Below are 15,959 nucleotides of genomic sequence, written 5' to 3'. Positions count from 1 at the left end.
TGAGCATCTCTGCCTGGTGCCCTGAGCTGTCACTGGAGCTAATGGCAGTTGTCTAGAGCTGGGTGAAAAAATAATGTGGTTTGCTGGGAATTCTGAAAAATGAAAAAAAAAGCAATTGCAAGTCAAAACAAAAACAATATTTTTCAAATATTTTGGCATGTTGAAAAGTTAAAAAAAATAATGATTTGGTGTTGAATGTTTCATTTTGACCACATCAGAAAGTTTTGTTTCAATTTTGACCATTACATTTTTTTTAATAAATGGAAAGGAAATTTTGAAATGAAAACGCATTTTCAGCCAAAAAAATTAAAACAGTTCATTTGAAAAAAAGTCAAAACAAAACTTTTTTCTGACTTTTTCCCCCCTTGGTTAAAACAATTTGGCAAAATCAACAGGCATTTGCTAAACAGTTTCATGTGACTGAATTTGGACGTTTTTTGCTGAAAAAAGGTTCATACACAAAAGTGATCAGCCCTAGAGTTGTGTGCTCAGACCCTCTCAGAAAGTGCTCAACACTTTGCAGGACGGGTCTCTAAAATAGGCAAAATGCACAGACACCTCAATGATGTTAGACCAGTGTACCAAGCATTCATGGAAGGGTGTTGGGAGAGGCCATGAAAGAATGTTCCAAATGCAGGGGGAAGCAAAATGGCTGGTGCAAGGCTGAGGGGCAGATAAAAAGGAAGGGACCAGTAGGGTGAGAGGTCTGGGTGGTACCAGTGTGTGGGAGTGGGAAGATGGGTTAAAGGATTGGAAGTGATGGGATGAGATTAAGCAAGGCTAGTGATTACAGGACAGCGTGAGCATTAACAATGTTTTGGTCCAATTTTAGATCATTATGAAACAATATTTCCTCTCTTTTGTGGCCACAGAGAAATTGCCCCATGTAACTGTATGGGACTGCTGCTCTGTTGGAACCCTCAACACAGCCTGTCGAGTTGGTCCCAGGGCCTTCGTAACAACTGTTTCCAAGCAGCGTGGGGACATCAAGGTCAGAAAGGTTTAGATTCTTAATCAGTGCAAAAGAGGAAGTTGTGGGGGTGGCAATCCTTTTTGCCTGTATAAAGTTAAGCTCCACACGCACACGCTCTGTTCTTTTGTTGTGCACGGCTGACTGAGAATGAGCTGCTTTGAGCTCCGTAACACAGGGGACGTGGCCAGCTAAGGACTACCCAGACCCTACGGCAAGAGGGAGAAGAAGCCACTGGAACACAAGTGAGTGCTCTCAGTTTTTGCCTTGCGACAGGTGACTCTGGGGACCTCTATTGGAGTGGTTTGGCCCTTTGCTTTCCTCTGCTGGCAGTTCACTACTGTCTGGCTGCATGGCATGTGCCTGGTAATGTTGGGCTGTGTGGGCTGCTGGAGGTCAAGAATGTATCATCTTAAAATTGGTCAGAAACCTGCTGGGCTGGAAAACAAACCTCTGAACACCTTGAGCTGATGATTTCAAAAAGGCGTCTGTTATGAGTTGAGGCAGGATGGGAGGAGGCAGGCTTGGAGGGCACTGACCCTCTGTTGCTGGTGCTGTGCCTCTGTAATAAACAGCTTTTTCTTGAGCTGTAAATCCACCAGTTCTTCCGCACTGAATTCACTTCTCAAATGCTGAATGGCCAAGGCCACTGGGTGCAGTTTGGGGAAGTCCGGAGGCTATTCTAGGCTCCTGGCCAACTCCAGAATAATAGGGGGAGGCAATAAGATAGTGTAAAACCAGCCTCCTGATTTTATACCAGCCAGAGCCTTGGTGCACTGAGAATGGGGATAAGTGTGTTTTATGTATAGAGCAGAGGCTTTAGCAATTGGGACTCCTGGGCTGTATGGCCAACTCTGCCACTGATGAGTGGCCAGGACCTTGGGAAAGTCACTTACCTGCTCCCTCAGAATAACGCCCATAGCACCCAGAATTAACCCTTGAAAAGGCCATTAGAATTTCCCAAGCACAGCAGATCACCCAGTCCAGAATGAAACTCCTGGAGAGTGCACAGTGCGCTGATACTGAGGCTTAATTAACCAGCGTTTGTTAAGTGCTACGGCAGTGGCTCTCACACTTCTGTACTGGTGACCACTTTCACATAGCAAGCTGCTGATTGCGACCCCCCTTATAAATTAAAAATACTATTTTATATATTTAGCACCATTATAAATGCTGGATGCAAAGCGAGGCTTGGGGTGGAGGCTGACAGCTCATAACTCCCCCATGTAATTACCTTGAGACCCCCTGAGGGATCCCGACCCCCCGTTTGAGAATCACTGTGCTATGGGATCCTGCCGGATGCTCAACAGTATAGAAGTACTACATAGTGTACCACTTGTCCAAAGAGTCAAGATTTCTGGTCAATTCAAGGCTTCATTTATTAACTCATCAATTCCTTCTTGTTTCACTCCTTTTCTTTTCTCTGTCTTTTTTTATCCGAGAAGTTCTAAGAAAATGGTGTGTGTGGCCAGGGCTGAACTGATGTGGTCTGGCCTGGCATTAAAGAATTGGTTCTGGCGGGGGCTCTTTGTGCTTCACTTCACTAGTCTAGGTAAGTGGACGAGATCCGTTCCATTTTGTGTCTCAGGAGCTTTGACTCCCTCTTTCCCCACACTAGGCCGGTGAGGAGCATTGGGGCAGAAGCTTGGGGTGCTGGGACTCCCTCTTTCCCCACACTAGGCCGGTGAGGAGCATTGGGGCAGAAGCTTGGGGTGCTGGAGCTACTGCTGCTGCATGTTATGGGGACAGAGAGAGGACTGCAGCTTCTAGGGTGGTGCTTTTCACTGTCGCTAAAATGTAGTAGAAATATCAGGGTGCTGGGAAGAGGCCTGGTGGCCGGGGTGGGGTGGGGTGGGGGAGTAGTTAATACTCCATGCAAGAACTGGATTTCTGATCCTGGTCCCACTCCTCTATAGACAGAGCCAACCATAAGCTTGTGTGACCTATTTGCTTGTGTTGGGCCCTCCACTCCCCACACCCATGAGGTGCTGTCTAGAAAGACATCTTCGATTCCATAGCTGTGGCCCCAACAGAGTGGTGTGTGCAGGCCACAGCAGAGAGAGAATTCTCAAGACACCCTTGTCTGCTCTCTGTTTGGAAAGTGGCACTTCTGCTCCATTCTTGGCTTCCTAGGCCAAGTGGGTCACTAAAGACTGCTGAGTCTGAAAATTGTGAGGGGTGAGGGCTCCCCACAGCCGGAGTGAGCACCAAAGGCAGGCAGGAAGGGATATGAGTACGCACACACTTGTGGGAAAGTGCCTGGTCCAAGGCTGTGTGTGTGAGGGGTGGTCCATGCAAGTACTACTTTTCATAGGGCCATACAAAGCTGAGAGCCAGCTGTGCTCCCAAGGATAGGCAGGGGTGGGTGTTCTCCCATTGCTCAGCAGTGCTCTTTCCAGTGATTGAAGCACCAGCATTGACAGGCCCTAAAGGGAGCCCTGCCCTGTCCTGTCTTCCCTTGACTGCAAGGATAGAAGCTGATTCAGAGCTTCTGTGACAGAAACGCTTCTAAGCTCTCAGGAAATGCAGAAACAGAAAGAGGTAATTTTTCCTCTGGGAAATGTACATTAAACTGGTCATTGCAAAATCACACAATCAACAATTCCCCTAATGCAGGCTTAAATTACTGGTCTTGGGACTGAATCATATATCCTGTCCCCTCGCTCTCTCCAAGAGTCTGCTGCAAGGCCCATTGAATTCAACAGGCTTTTGAGATCAGTTGTCACACCTGTGTGAAATGTTAACACCAAAACCTCAAAGCACATACAGTTCTCCTGAGCTCGGATCCCTTACAGATTGGAAGTATCAGGCTTGTTGACAGTTTCCGTGGAGTTAATGACACTTTAGAGCAAACTGTGCTGAATTGTGGCGTTGCATAAAAGTTGTTCAAAATTCTGAGTTTTTCATGGTAGTATTATGAAATGGGGGAAAACTTTGTTATTTCCACTGAGTTTCACTTTAAGATTCTGAGTTTGTTCAAACCAGAAACTCAAAGCAAAACTTGGGGAATTTCACACGGAATTAAACACACAGACCCCTGTAAAGCAAACCACCACGTTTTCAAGGCTCTTTTCCCTCTCCCAACCTCCTACCCACACATTTAAATATGTCATAAACATAATACATGTATTTGTGAGTAATGCATCCATCCACACTCATGCTGTAATGATGCCACACTAAACCATCATGTGTATGTGTATAAATGTATGTGTGCACGAGAAGGTCATATTACTCCCCAAAATTATAATAGGCCCAAGCTAGACTATATGCAGGCCTTCACCAGTGACAGGTTTAAGGTCTGATCAGTAGAAACAGGAGCTTTATCCCATTAGAAAGCCAAGGACTGTCCTTTCCAAAGGAACAGCGCTTTTGTTTCTAATCCTGGTAGACTGCAAGATGCTCATTTGAACACTATGACATTAACAAGCAGAGAAAAGCTTTGGAGCTTTCTAAAATGTACTGGTTATAATTTTTTCTCCTCTCTGAGCCGTGGGACTCAGATAGCATTAGGGAGCCTACATTATTTATAGGCAGAGTAATATGGAAAACAATACAGATCTGCATTTTTAAATCTCTCTAGAACATTCTTCTGTTAACTCTTCTGTACAATATATACTTTTTGTTCTGTGTGTATGTGCAGTGCCTAGCACAGTGGGGTCTTGGTTTGTCACTGGTGTTCCTCGGTGCTACAGTACCACAAATACGTACGTAGCCTATACAGCGTACACCATGGCATGGTTTTAAAGATTTCCTTGGGGCTCGTAGCAGATGATCTCATAGCTCACGCATTAGGAAGGTGGGCATCCCAAATTCATGACCTTCTGTACGGTAGGCAGTGCGGCTACAGCACAGGGCTGGGAAGACCAGGCTTTTCTTAACAGCTCTGCCACTGACCTGCTGGGTGATTTTAAGCAAATCATTGAAGCCAACACTTTCAAAGGTGGCCTGATTTTTAGATGCTTCAATTTGGATGCCCAAATCAAGGCATCTTGAAGTGTCTCAAGTTGGGCACCCAAAATCAGTGATTATTTTTGAGCTTTAAACTCCTTTTCAAAAGAGAAGTTTTGATACATATCCTACTTTGTGACGTATGGATTAAGGGCTAAATGACAGCAGGTAGATACCATGATGATGGGCATCCTAGAAGAACCTGTGGCAGTCATTCTTTTACTATGACATGGAACAAAATTGTTCTGAGCTTGTGATGTAAAATTAAGGACCCTTTGCAGAGGTTAACTAAAGCTGCACTATGTTTAGGAAGCAGAACGTTGTATAATAAAACTTAAACCAGCATCACCCATCTGAATAAGTATGTTTATTGCCCCGGGAGGTGAATAAAATGACCTCCAGTGGGAAATAATTCCTGAAGCTATTTTTGTTCTCCTCTTCAACCTGCGGTGCAATATTTACTGTATCCACTATAGCCCTTAGCTTGTGTGTGTGTACACACACACACATATACACACATAAGCTAAGGGCTATAGTGGATACAGTATATAGATATACATAGTCACCGTAACTGCTATAGATAGCATAACCTCAGGGCTTTCGTTCTAACTCTATCTTTCCAAATGCTCATAACTTTCTGAACATTTCTTCTTTGTGGCTGACATTTTTCATGCGTGGGTCCCAGTTCTCAGGTTCCAACATGCTGCGCTCAGCACAGGACCTGAGATAGGGCAGGGAAGGGATGCAAAGGTGGCTTCAAGCCATCTTTGTGCTTCCTCAATTCCCCAGGGCTTCCTGGGACCACTTCAAGTCCTAGTATGACTTAGAGTAGTCTTAGAGCTATTCTAAGTTACGCTGGCTGGTAACAGTCTCTTAGGGTGTGTCCACACTGCAGCTGGGCATTAGCCACCCAAGCCTCCACTGGTGCAGCAACATCCCCACTGCTATTTTTAGCACACGAACTCGAGCCAAGGCAGCCTGAGTCTGTCAGTTCAGGCTGGGAGGCTCGCTCTGTGCTTCAGTGTAGACATACCCTTAGCAGCTCTTATACCAGCCAATGGTTGCCAGATCTCAGTGTGCTCCTGGCCTACCCCAGGTACTGGTGAAGACGAGGAGGAGGTGACATAGAGCCAATGGAGCCAGCCTTAGGCCAGGTGGCTATTCTCGCTTGCTGGGAGAAGCTCCTACTACCCCTTTAATATGGTTATGCAGCGTCTTTGCCTGCCCGGAGCGGTGCCAAAGCTCAGGATCTGGTTCCTGGGCTCTGTCCAGAGGTGAATTTTTTTGGAAAGTTTTGAGGAAAATCCCTGCAACGTTTTTGAGTTATTGGAGGGTGGGGAAATACACTTCCTTCAACAATGAAAGAAAATGTTTGCTCACTAACAAGAGCTGGGAATCCCCTCTCGAACGCATGTGACAATAGCCAGCTCAGGGAGGAGCTGGCCCTTTATTAGATTTCTGTTGGGGGTGGCAGGAGAGATTAAAAATAAAAAAGGGTAGCATGCTCCGTGGGCATTGGCAATGTTTTCATCAGCTACTAATGACTCTCTGTCCATTTGTGGCCAGTTTCGGTGCCATTCCCAATAGGCCTAGGAGCTGTATCAGAGGCAGACTGCAATGAGGAAATTGCAAATGTTTCACTGAAGCAGCCACAGCCGAAGCGGCTAAGACATGCAAATTCAGTTTCTGTCTTTTTGCTGCTGCCACCCCGGTCTCTTTTGCCTTTTTGGATGAGCTGCTGCCTCCTCAGTACTCAAAGATGCAGAAATCTAGTTGTAATAATTCAATTCCCTCCGAGGAACATCACTGGGAGATTCAGAAGGTCATTCGAGAATATGCAAATAGTTCCAAATGCAGAACCCACCACGGATTGTGCTTCTGCTTTTCTCTCTTACCTTTTCAAATACCACTTCAGTTCATTGGTCCCAGGGGACTCCCTGACTGAAAATGAAAGTGCTGACTGCTGGCTGGGCAGAGACTAATGATGATGTTTCCTACATACAGAACACAGTACATTTCACTTTCCTCTGATTCTGCAGTTTCGTAACATTGGATAATAGAAATTAAAGGTGGGAAAGATAATCTAGTCAAACTCTGTCACTGCAACTTGCAAACTTGTTCTATGAATTCCGTGTGATCTCCTGTCTACCTTTGACTGTTCTAAGAGGTGTTCATCACTTCCTTTGGGAAATTATTTCAGTCTAAAGAGATCTCGCTGTTAGAAAGTGCTTGCGATTCAACATACTTGTTCCTCTCAGCGACTCATACTCTTAGCCTTTTTTCCCTCGGGACTGCCCTCTACAAGTTCTCTCCATCCTTGGTATTTATACCTTTCAGATACTTATAGAATGCTATCATGTTCTTTATTTATCACTTAGCCTGTTAGGTTAAATATATCTATCTATATATAAATAAAATATTTCCTCAACCAATCCCTCACATTTTGGCTTATTGCCAAGATTCCCAGCTCAGTGCTGTAGTGAATACATGCCCATTAGAGCTGAGGGCTTGGAGTAAGGACTCTGGGTTTCTATTCCCTGCCCTATCACTAATTTGTGCATTTTTAGGGAAGTCATTTAAACCAAAAGTGTTCACTAATTTGGGGTACGCAATCTGAGGCATGTAGTGCTTGCTTTTCACAGGTGCTGGGCACTTAACAGCATCTATTCACATCAGAATTGGGATGGGTATCTGAAAACTTGAGGCACCCAAAATTAGTAGACACTTGAAAATTTGGGCCTTAACCTTTGTGCCTCAGTTTCTCTAGTTATAAAGTGGGGATAATACTCAGGCGGGGTTTTGTGACAGACATGCTTTGAGAACCTTCTCAGTTGGAAGGTGCTACAGAAGGGCAAAGTATTCTACTAGAAAATATTATTCAGGACTGGGTTCCAACCAGGGATAGATGAATCTTGAAAAAGCTTAACAAATTCATCCAAATCTCTGTGCTCCACACATCCCCCTTGAATGGTCTTGCACAACTCCTACGTCTGGTCCTGCCCCAAACCAGCAGGTGCAAAAATGCTGAGGAAATGTCTGGAGGTGGGTGGAGGGTTGGTTTTGTTTTAAAGGAACCACCATTTCTCTAACCTCAGAAAAGATCCAGGTCTGGATTTGAATTCTGAGTGAATGTTCAACTCTGTCCTTTCTAATCCTAACCTAGTTTGTCTGCTCCTAGTGCTGGAAGAGGGTTTCAGTGGGTCTCTCACGCCCTCTTCTCTCGCCTCCCCTCACAAAATACCCTCCCCTTCTATCCTATACCCCAGCTCTGCTGATATGCATTAAATCTGCCCCCTGCCCAGCATACATATTCCATCTGTCTCAGAATAACCCAAGGGGGAGGGGCACAATAAAATTTAAGGCAAACAGACCTTTACAAAATCATTCATCCAGTCTGAATGTCTTCACCTGGATCCCAGCAGCCAAGAAAGCAGAAACCATCAGGGTTTTGTCCCCACAACTCTTGTTTGGATGTAACATGTTGGCTAGTGGGTTGTGAGTTGTGAACGTTCTTATCTTGTAAACTAGGCAGAGTTGGGACTTGAAGTACCCTAATGGGTGGCTTGCACAGGGAGGTGGAGTTCAGAAGGCAATGTTTGTGTGCCCCCAATATGATGGTGCTGATGTGGGGGTGTCACTGTGTTGCTAGAGATGCTGCAAGGGTGACACCCTCTGGACTACGTGGTTATTAAAGCTTCCCTGGCACATCTTAGGAGTTACTAATTAAAGATCAAGGCACTTCTAATGCTGAACTGTTTTTCTTATAAGCAAAGTTATTGTCACATGAGTAAGTCAGTAAAAATGCCCCCTTCTTACTCAGTGTATCTGCTCCCTGACTGCAAGTCTTTGGGTTATGTCTGCTCACTGTAGTGACACAAACAAGTTTAGGCAAAGCAAGATGACTGTAGTCCAATTTTTGATGAGTAAGAATTAGAAAAATGGACAGCATGCTGATTGGCACCCCATGTGCACTGCTTTGAACTACCTGTGACAGGCTTCGGTTAAATTGGGTGGGAGGGAAGTTGTGGTGCTGGACATGCTTTGATCATCAGTAACATAGTGAACAATGTTAATATTTAAATTACTATCATTAAGCTTCAGAGCTAGCATGCCACTGAGATGAATAGAGGTAATACACACTTCCCAGAGCTATGACTTCATGCAATTTTTTAGGCTCAGCATTGGTGCATTGCTTACACATGGTTCATGTTTTCCAGGCTTTCTTCATAATCATAAGGGCTAGAGATGAAAAAAAAAATTAAACCAAAAGAAAAAAGTTTAAATGGTGTTAAGCTTGAGAGTATGTATGAGTAACTTAAGGATAAAAGAAATTGTAAAGATGTTGTAATTGTCTTCAAACCAAGCCTTTTAAATCCAGGCAATTGAGGGTTAAGGTTATGCTTAAAAGAAATCCAACCTTAGGCAATAATGCACAGTTTGCACCTTCCAACCCACCTTAACTCTGCCTTATAGAGATGACATGACAGAGCCATGTGATTATGTGAAAGGCATTAAGGAGATGTTCAAGTATTTTAGGGACAAAAAGAATCCTAACAATGATATGGTCCTTTACTAGATGGAAGTGGTAGAATTGTCAGTTACAAGTCAGAAACAGCAGAATTGTTCAGTGAAAATGCTAGATGATGTAGTCATATGATGTGGTGGTGGTGGTGGTGGTGGTGTTGATGAAATATTTTCCATTCCACTAGTATCACTGGAGATGCTAAACATGAGCTACTAAAGTTAGACAGTTTAAAACCAGCAGATCCAAATACTTTCATTCAAGAGTTTTAAAAGAGTTGCAGGGGAGCAATTTGGACCGGGGTGGGCAAACTTTTTGGCCAGAGGGCCGCATTGGGTTTCGTAAAGTGTATGGAGGGCTGGATAAGGGATGGGGTCATGGCCCATCCCCCACCTCCTATCTGCCCCTTCAAGACTCCTGCCCCATCCAACCCCCCCGTTTCCTTTCGGTCCCTCTGGGACCCCTACCCCATCCACACACACCCCGCTCCCTGTCCCTTGACTGCCCCAGGACCTCTGCCACCCCATCCAGCCCTTCCTCTCATTTCTGATCCTCAGGACCCCTGCTCCATCCAACCACTCCTTCTCCCTGTCCCCTGACTGCCCCCGGAACCCCTGTCACTGACTGCCCCATGCTGCCCCTCCCAACCCCTCCTCCTTCCTGACTGCCCCCCCGCAGATCCCTGCCCCATCAACCCCGTTTCCCCCCCAACCACCCTGCCCCCTGTCCACACCCCTTGCCCCCTGACCAACATCCCAAACTCCCCTGCCCTCTGTCCAACCCCTCCTGCTCCCTGACCCCTTACTGCACTGCCTGGAGCACCAGTGGCTGGTGATGCTACAGCCATGCCACCCGGCTCATGCCACTGCTGTCACCGCACAGCACAGAGACTGGGTCAGGCTGGGCTCTGCAGCTGCACTGCCTCAGGAGCTCACAGCCCCGCAGCCCAGAGCATTGCACCAGGGGTGCAGCAAGCGAGCTGAGGCTGTGGAGGAGGGAGGACAGCAGGAGAGAGGCTGGGGGCTAGCCTCCAGGAACTTGGGGGCGTGGGACGGATGTGGCCCGCGGGTCATAGTTTGCCCACCTCTGATCTAGACCATTACTGTTGATTGTCAATAAGTCTTGGCACAGTAGTGAAATTCTAGAGGATTTAAAGAAAGCTAATTAGTGCCACTATTTAAAAAGAATAAATGGGACGATCTGGGTAATCACAGGCCTGTCAGCCTGACATCAATCCTGGGCAAAGTAGTGGAACGTCTGATATGGAATGTGATTAATAAAGAATTAAGGTAGGGTAATATAATTAATGCCAATCAACATAGTTTTTTTGGAAAATAGATCTTGTCAAACTAAAAGGATAAGTTTTTTAATGAAACTAGAAGTTTGGTTGATAAAGGCAATAGTGTTGATGTACTATACTTCCATTTCTGTAAGGCATTTGTCTTGGTACCACATGGCATTAAGAAACTAGAACGAAAGAAAATCAACACTGGCATGCTTTAAATGGATTAAAACTGCTAACTGTATGTAGGGAATAATCATCAAGTGGGTGAGTTTTTAGTGGGGTTCTGTTTTTGTCCCTCTACTATTTAACATTTTGATCAGTGACCTGGAAGAAAACATAAAACATCAATGATAAACTTTGTAGATGACACAAGGATTGTGGGAGTGGTAAATAATGAAGAGGACAGGTTACGGATACAGACTGATCTGGGTCACTTGGTAAACTGGGTGCAAGTAAACTATGTGTTTTAATACTGTCAAGTGTACAGTTATACATCTACAAACAAAGAATGTAGGCCATACTTAAAGGCTGGGCCCTTCTATTCTGGGAAGCAGTGACTCTGAAAAGGACTTCGGGGTTATGGTGGATAATCAGCTGAGCTATCAGTGCAATGCTGTGGCCAAAAGGGCTAATGAAATCCTTGGAATTCCAGGGGAATACTGAGAAGGAGTAGATGGATTATTTTACCTCTATATTTGGTAATAGAGACTGGTGAGACTGCTACTCAAATATTGCATCCAGTTCTGGTGCCCATAATTCAGGAAGGATGTTGATGATCAATTGTAGAAGGTTCAGAAATGAGCCCTGAGAATGATTAGATTGGAAAACATGTCCTACAGCAATACATGTCCTACCCAGTTACCTCAATCTTTTTATCTTAACAAAGAGACGATTAAGGATGACTTGATCACAGTCTATAAACATCTGTGTGCGGTATGGAAATTTGATAGTAAAGGACACTTCTAGTAGACAAAAGTTATAATAAGGTTCAGTGGCTAGAAGTAGACAAATTCAGACTAGAAACAAAATGTGCATTTTTTTAACAGTGAGAATAATTAACCATTAGAACAATTTACCAAGGGTCAAGGTGGATTCTCCACAATCGGCAATTTTTAAATCAAGATTGGATATTTTTCTAAAAGATGTGCTTTCATTCAAACAGGAATTAAATCAGGGAAGTTCTGTGGCCTGTGCTATACAGGAGTTCAGACTAGATGATCCTGGTCCCTTCTGGCCCTAGAATCTATGAATCTGCATGTACAGTCTCAGACTAGAGGAAATTGAGTTTTTAAATCAAATTAGATTTCTTTCATACCTTTCCTCTCTTCCTCATAGAATCAGTATAGAGTAGAATTAAGGTTGCTTTGGGCACAGTTGACGTACACTGAAAACCTATAAGGAAATGGGACTGAATACAACTGCTGGTGAATTAAATACCTATCTATTTTTTAAAGAGATGCTCTATTTCTGTCTTCTTTCTCTCCACCACATCTGTGGTAAGAAGAGATCCTGGCCCACCAAGGAGTACCTAGTCATAAAGAGCTGGATTTACAGCTGCTTTGCATTCTCAGAGCAGCAGCACAAATCTGACCCTTAATTTGCAATTGTCTTATTGGTGTGCAGGGCTCTGTTACTGATTCCAACACTTGTGAAGGGGTTCAGGGAGAGCCCATTGCCAAGTCCAGTATCTCTGTGCTCCTGCCTCATTTTCCCCGTACAGTGCTGCCTCTGTGCACAGTGGAACTGAAATAGAAGTGCCATAGGAATCCCATCAAGTACGCTTGCCCAAGCTAATGTGCAACCAGCCACCTACTATATAGCTGCATAATCTTTAAAGCGTACTACTGGTTGGACCAAATCTGATACAGACCACTCTCAGCACATATGCCCTGTCTTCCTCCCATCACTGAGGCATTACAACCAATAGAATTGTTGCATGCAAATTAGCTGCAGAGGAAGGGTGATGATTTGTTGAGTTACCTCCTATGTCACATCAACTCCACTTAAGAGTTACCTGAGCTGTTGACAGGAGTGTCTCCATAGCAAATATACTCATAACAATTAGGGAAAGCAGTAATTCCTCTTAAATACAACCATATTTCCTGAAATATAGCCTATGCCCAATATGAACTATATGGAAATTTAAAAAAAACTGTATCCCATTGCTAAGATTATTTGGGACAGGAAAATAATGAAGCAGGGGCAAATTTCTTTAAAGACCTACTTAGCTAATTTTAATTCAAAACCTAATTATTGAATTTATTCATAAATTCTTGGAAAAATCACTTTGTATTTAAGAAGTAAGTACTAGAATTTTGGGGAGAATGTGCCATAGTTTTCCTATAAAGTGAAGAGGTCAAATCCCTGCTTTAAGTCAAAAACAAAACTTAACCTTAACAGCGGAGTAGCAACCAGCAGATGCACAATGCAAGTTGAAATTCTGGAATCAAGATGCACTAACCAGGGGAAAGCAATGGTTCATTGAGACATCTTTAGCTAGCCCAACCTGATCCCTGATAACTAGGTTTGGAAGGATTAGATTTTGATTTGTGTATGTCGGTAAACATCTATTTCGCCATACACACTTAAACTGCTGAAAAAATATTTCCATAGATGATAACTGAAATTTACAGATAGGCAAAAGTAAGAAAAATGGTACTTGAGAAATCCAGTGATTTAGAATTTAGAGGTAGATGCATTACAAATGGACTAGCAAATGAATAGTAAAAAACAGGTATGATTTGTTGATTTAAGGATATATGTATTGTATATTTTGATATCTGATGTTGACAGTTTGTATTTAACGGTTATAAAGCTTTAATTTTTTGAACCTCAGGGTCTGCTGTCATTAAACAATTTCCTGACCCCACAACTGTTAAAAAAAAGACAAAAAGAAAAAATAAATGCTTAAAATCCATAATTTTGCAAAATTGAGAAACTTTAAATTTAAAAAAAATAAAATGCTTAAAAATAACCATTGATATTATCCACTCAAATTTTATATATATATAAAAATTGAATTCTGCCAAGCTTACTGCTAATGCTTCCTCATTGCCTTGCTATGCTGAGAGCACCTCTCCTGATCAGCACTCTACTCCTTCTTCCTGACCCATGCAGAGATCTAACCATAGCAGTGTCTCTGATCAAATAGGTAGTAGAGTGGGAATCACCAAGCAAATGGAGTTGGAGTTCCTGTATCCTTTGTAGGAAGCAAATAAAGAAACCCCTGTGTCCTGCTCTTTTCTGTGGGACGAGTGAGAGAACTGAAATTCCTTCCTCTATTCCATGGGGTCAAATGAAGTATCCACTCTGGGTACAGAGAGCAAGAACCAAGAGGATTTCATTGGCAGGTTGGGAAGAGGAGGAAATTTTTGTCTAGATGATCTATTACAACTTTTTTCCATAGTGGATGCCTTCTACAGAACATTAGGTACGTAAATCTGGATTGGATTCAGTTTTCATTTTTGCTTTGCAATTCACCTTTAAAGTAAACTCATATGAACTGGGGACTTTTGTGGAGTTGCATGACTCTCCCTGGTCTGTGGCTGCTTCAGGTTTAAAGTGTTCGGGTTGCAGTTTCATGGGTGCAGTGCCTTTTAAGGGCGGGTGTGACATCAGCAGGAGTTTCCAGCCTCTGCATATGTACTGCCCAGGAGGTTTTTGTTCTCCTTTTGGTTGCAGAGGAGACTCTTGGTGGCAAAGTGTGGAGAACCTCATGCAACTCATGATGCGTTGTCTCGTTGACATTTACAGTTACGCCCACTCTTCTCTATAATAAAAAAAACAACCAGCAGCATTGGGTGGTGATATCAGGCCAGAATCCCAAAGTTTCAGTTGTTGTTATCGGAAGTCTAGCAATGATAGTAACTGAGCTGGAAGGAGACACAAGCAGGAAGAAGACAGACACACACAAGGAGAAGGAGCAGCAAGACATGCAGCTTAAGGTGGCCTGTGTTACACAGAGTAACACACCTGATTGATAAAAAAGAGCTCTCCTTGGGATCCCTCACTAGTGAGGGTGCAATGAAGTGCCTGAGTCAAAGAAGAGCTCCCCAATTAAATGGAAAACACAATTTTGTATTTGCGGACCCTGGCATTTTTCTATATGTTTCCTACTGATTTGCCATAAGGCAGGTGGGTGGAGCAGGGGCATGTGTGCTGGCAATGGATTCCCTGTGCATTTTAGACTCGAATCATAAAATCTCATGCTTTTGGTTTGGTTTGGTGTCTGAAGTGTGAACTCTGGTTAATGGCAGGCATGCCTCCTGCAAATCAGGGAGCACCAGGGCAGGCTAAGATTGTTTTCCTTCTCTAGCACCTTCCGCGGGGGATCTCAGAGAGTTTTACAAGCAACGAGTTAAGCCTTAGGAGACCCTTTTGGGTTGGTAAGTATCATTATCCCACTTTGGGAAACTAGGCCACAGAGAAGTTAAATGACTTGCTCAGAGTTACTCGGCAACTCATGGCAGAGGTGTGAATAGACCTGCCCACATTTTGCTTTAACCACAAGATCATTCTTTCTCTCCAGACACTGCTCTGTCATCAGTCTGGGCCAATCAGTCCTCAGCTAGCCTCTGCTTTGCTGTCATGGGTCTTCTCAAGCCTTCCAGCTTGCTATCGCCTCTGATGTCCTACCTCCATGGTGTGACCAGATGGAGGCGGGGAAGCAGAGCTACTGTGGCACTGCATTGCAGGACTGAGCACGGGAGCAGAGTGCAAAAGGGGATACTGCAAAGCAGGGGAACCACTGCAGGACAGGGTGCATTGTTTCCATACTGATCTTTTCTTTTCTTTTCTTTTCTTTTCTAATTCCGTAAGTGTGCTGGCTTATTGTCACAGGGATGCTCATGAGCACCAAGCTGTGACACTGGTTTGTTATCATAGGGATACTCATGAGCAGTTTTGGTTTAGTGATTTAATTCCGTATGAGCACCAGGGTATGTATCCAGATTTGTTGCAGGGATGCTCATGAACTATAGGCTGTGTGTCTCGGTTTGTAATTGTAGAGATGCTTGTGAATGTTGGGCTATGATGCTGACTTGTTGTTGTAGGGTTGCTTATGATTGCGGGCGTGTTGGGTTGGTTCTCCCACCCTTCCCTTTACAAAAAAAGATGCATTGCTGCATTTGCTTGAGGTTGGGGAAACACACAGAAAAATTATAGGGATTTTGCAAACAAACAGCTCTAAGAAGAGAGAGAAGAGATGTTTTGGTCCCTGATGGGTATGACAACAT

The 15,959-nt window shown here is 43.9% G+C and overlaps 1 protein-coding gene across 1 annotated transcript in view; it reads left to right on the top strand.

Annotated features, from left to right (window-relative positions):
- Positions 1 to 1,116: 1,116 nt before the first annotated feature.
- CD80 (CD80 molecule) overlaps positions 1,117 to 15,959 on the top strand; it is a 32,950-nt gene continuing 18,107 nt past the window's right edge. The window contains exons 1-2 of the mRNA XM_030580682.1: positions 1,117 to 1,215; positions 2,416 to 2,522. Of these exons, the coding sequence (XP_030436542.1) occupies positions 2,426 to 2,522 (97 nt within the window). The 5' untranslated portion in view covers positions 1,117 to 1,215; positions 2,416 to 2,425. The remainder of the gene's footprint in view (positions 1,216 to 2,415; positions 2,523 to 15,959) is intronic.

Source organism: Gopherus evgoodei, chromosome 1, assembly GCF_007399415.2.
Source record: "Gopherus evgoodei ecotype Sinaloan lineage chromosome 1, rGopEvg1_v1.p, whole genome shotgun sequence".
Classification (NCBI taxonomy): domain Eukaryota; kingdom Metazoa; phylum Chordata; order Testudines; family Testudinidae; genus Gopherus; species Gopherus evgoodei.
Note: the sequence above shows the minus strand (reverse complement) of the source record. Positions and strands in the feature narration are given on the sequence as shown.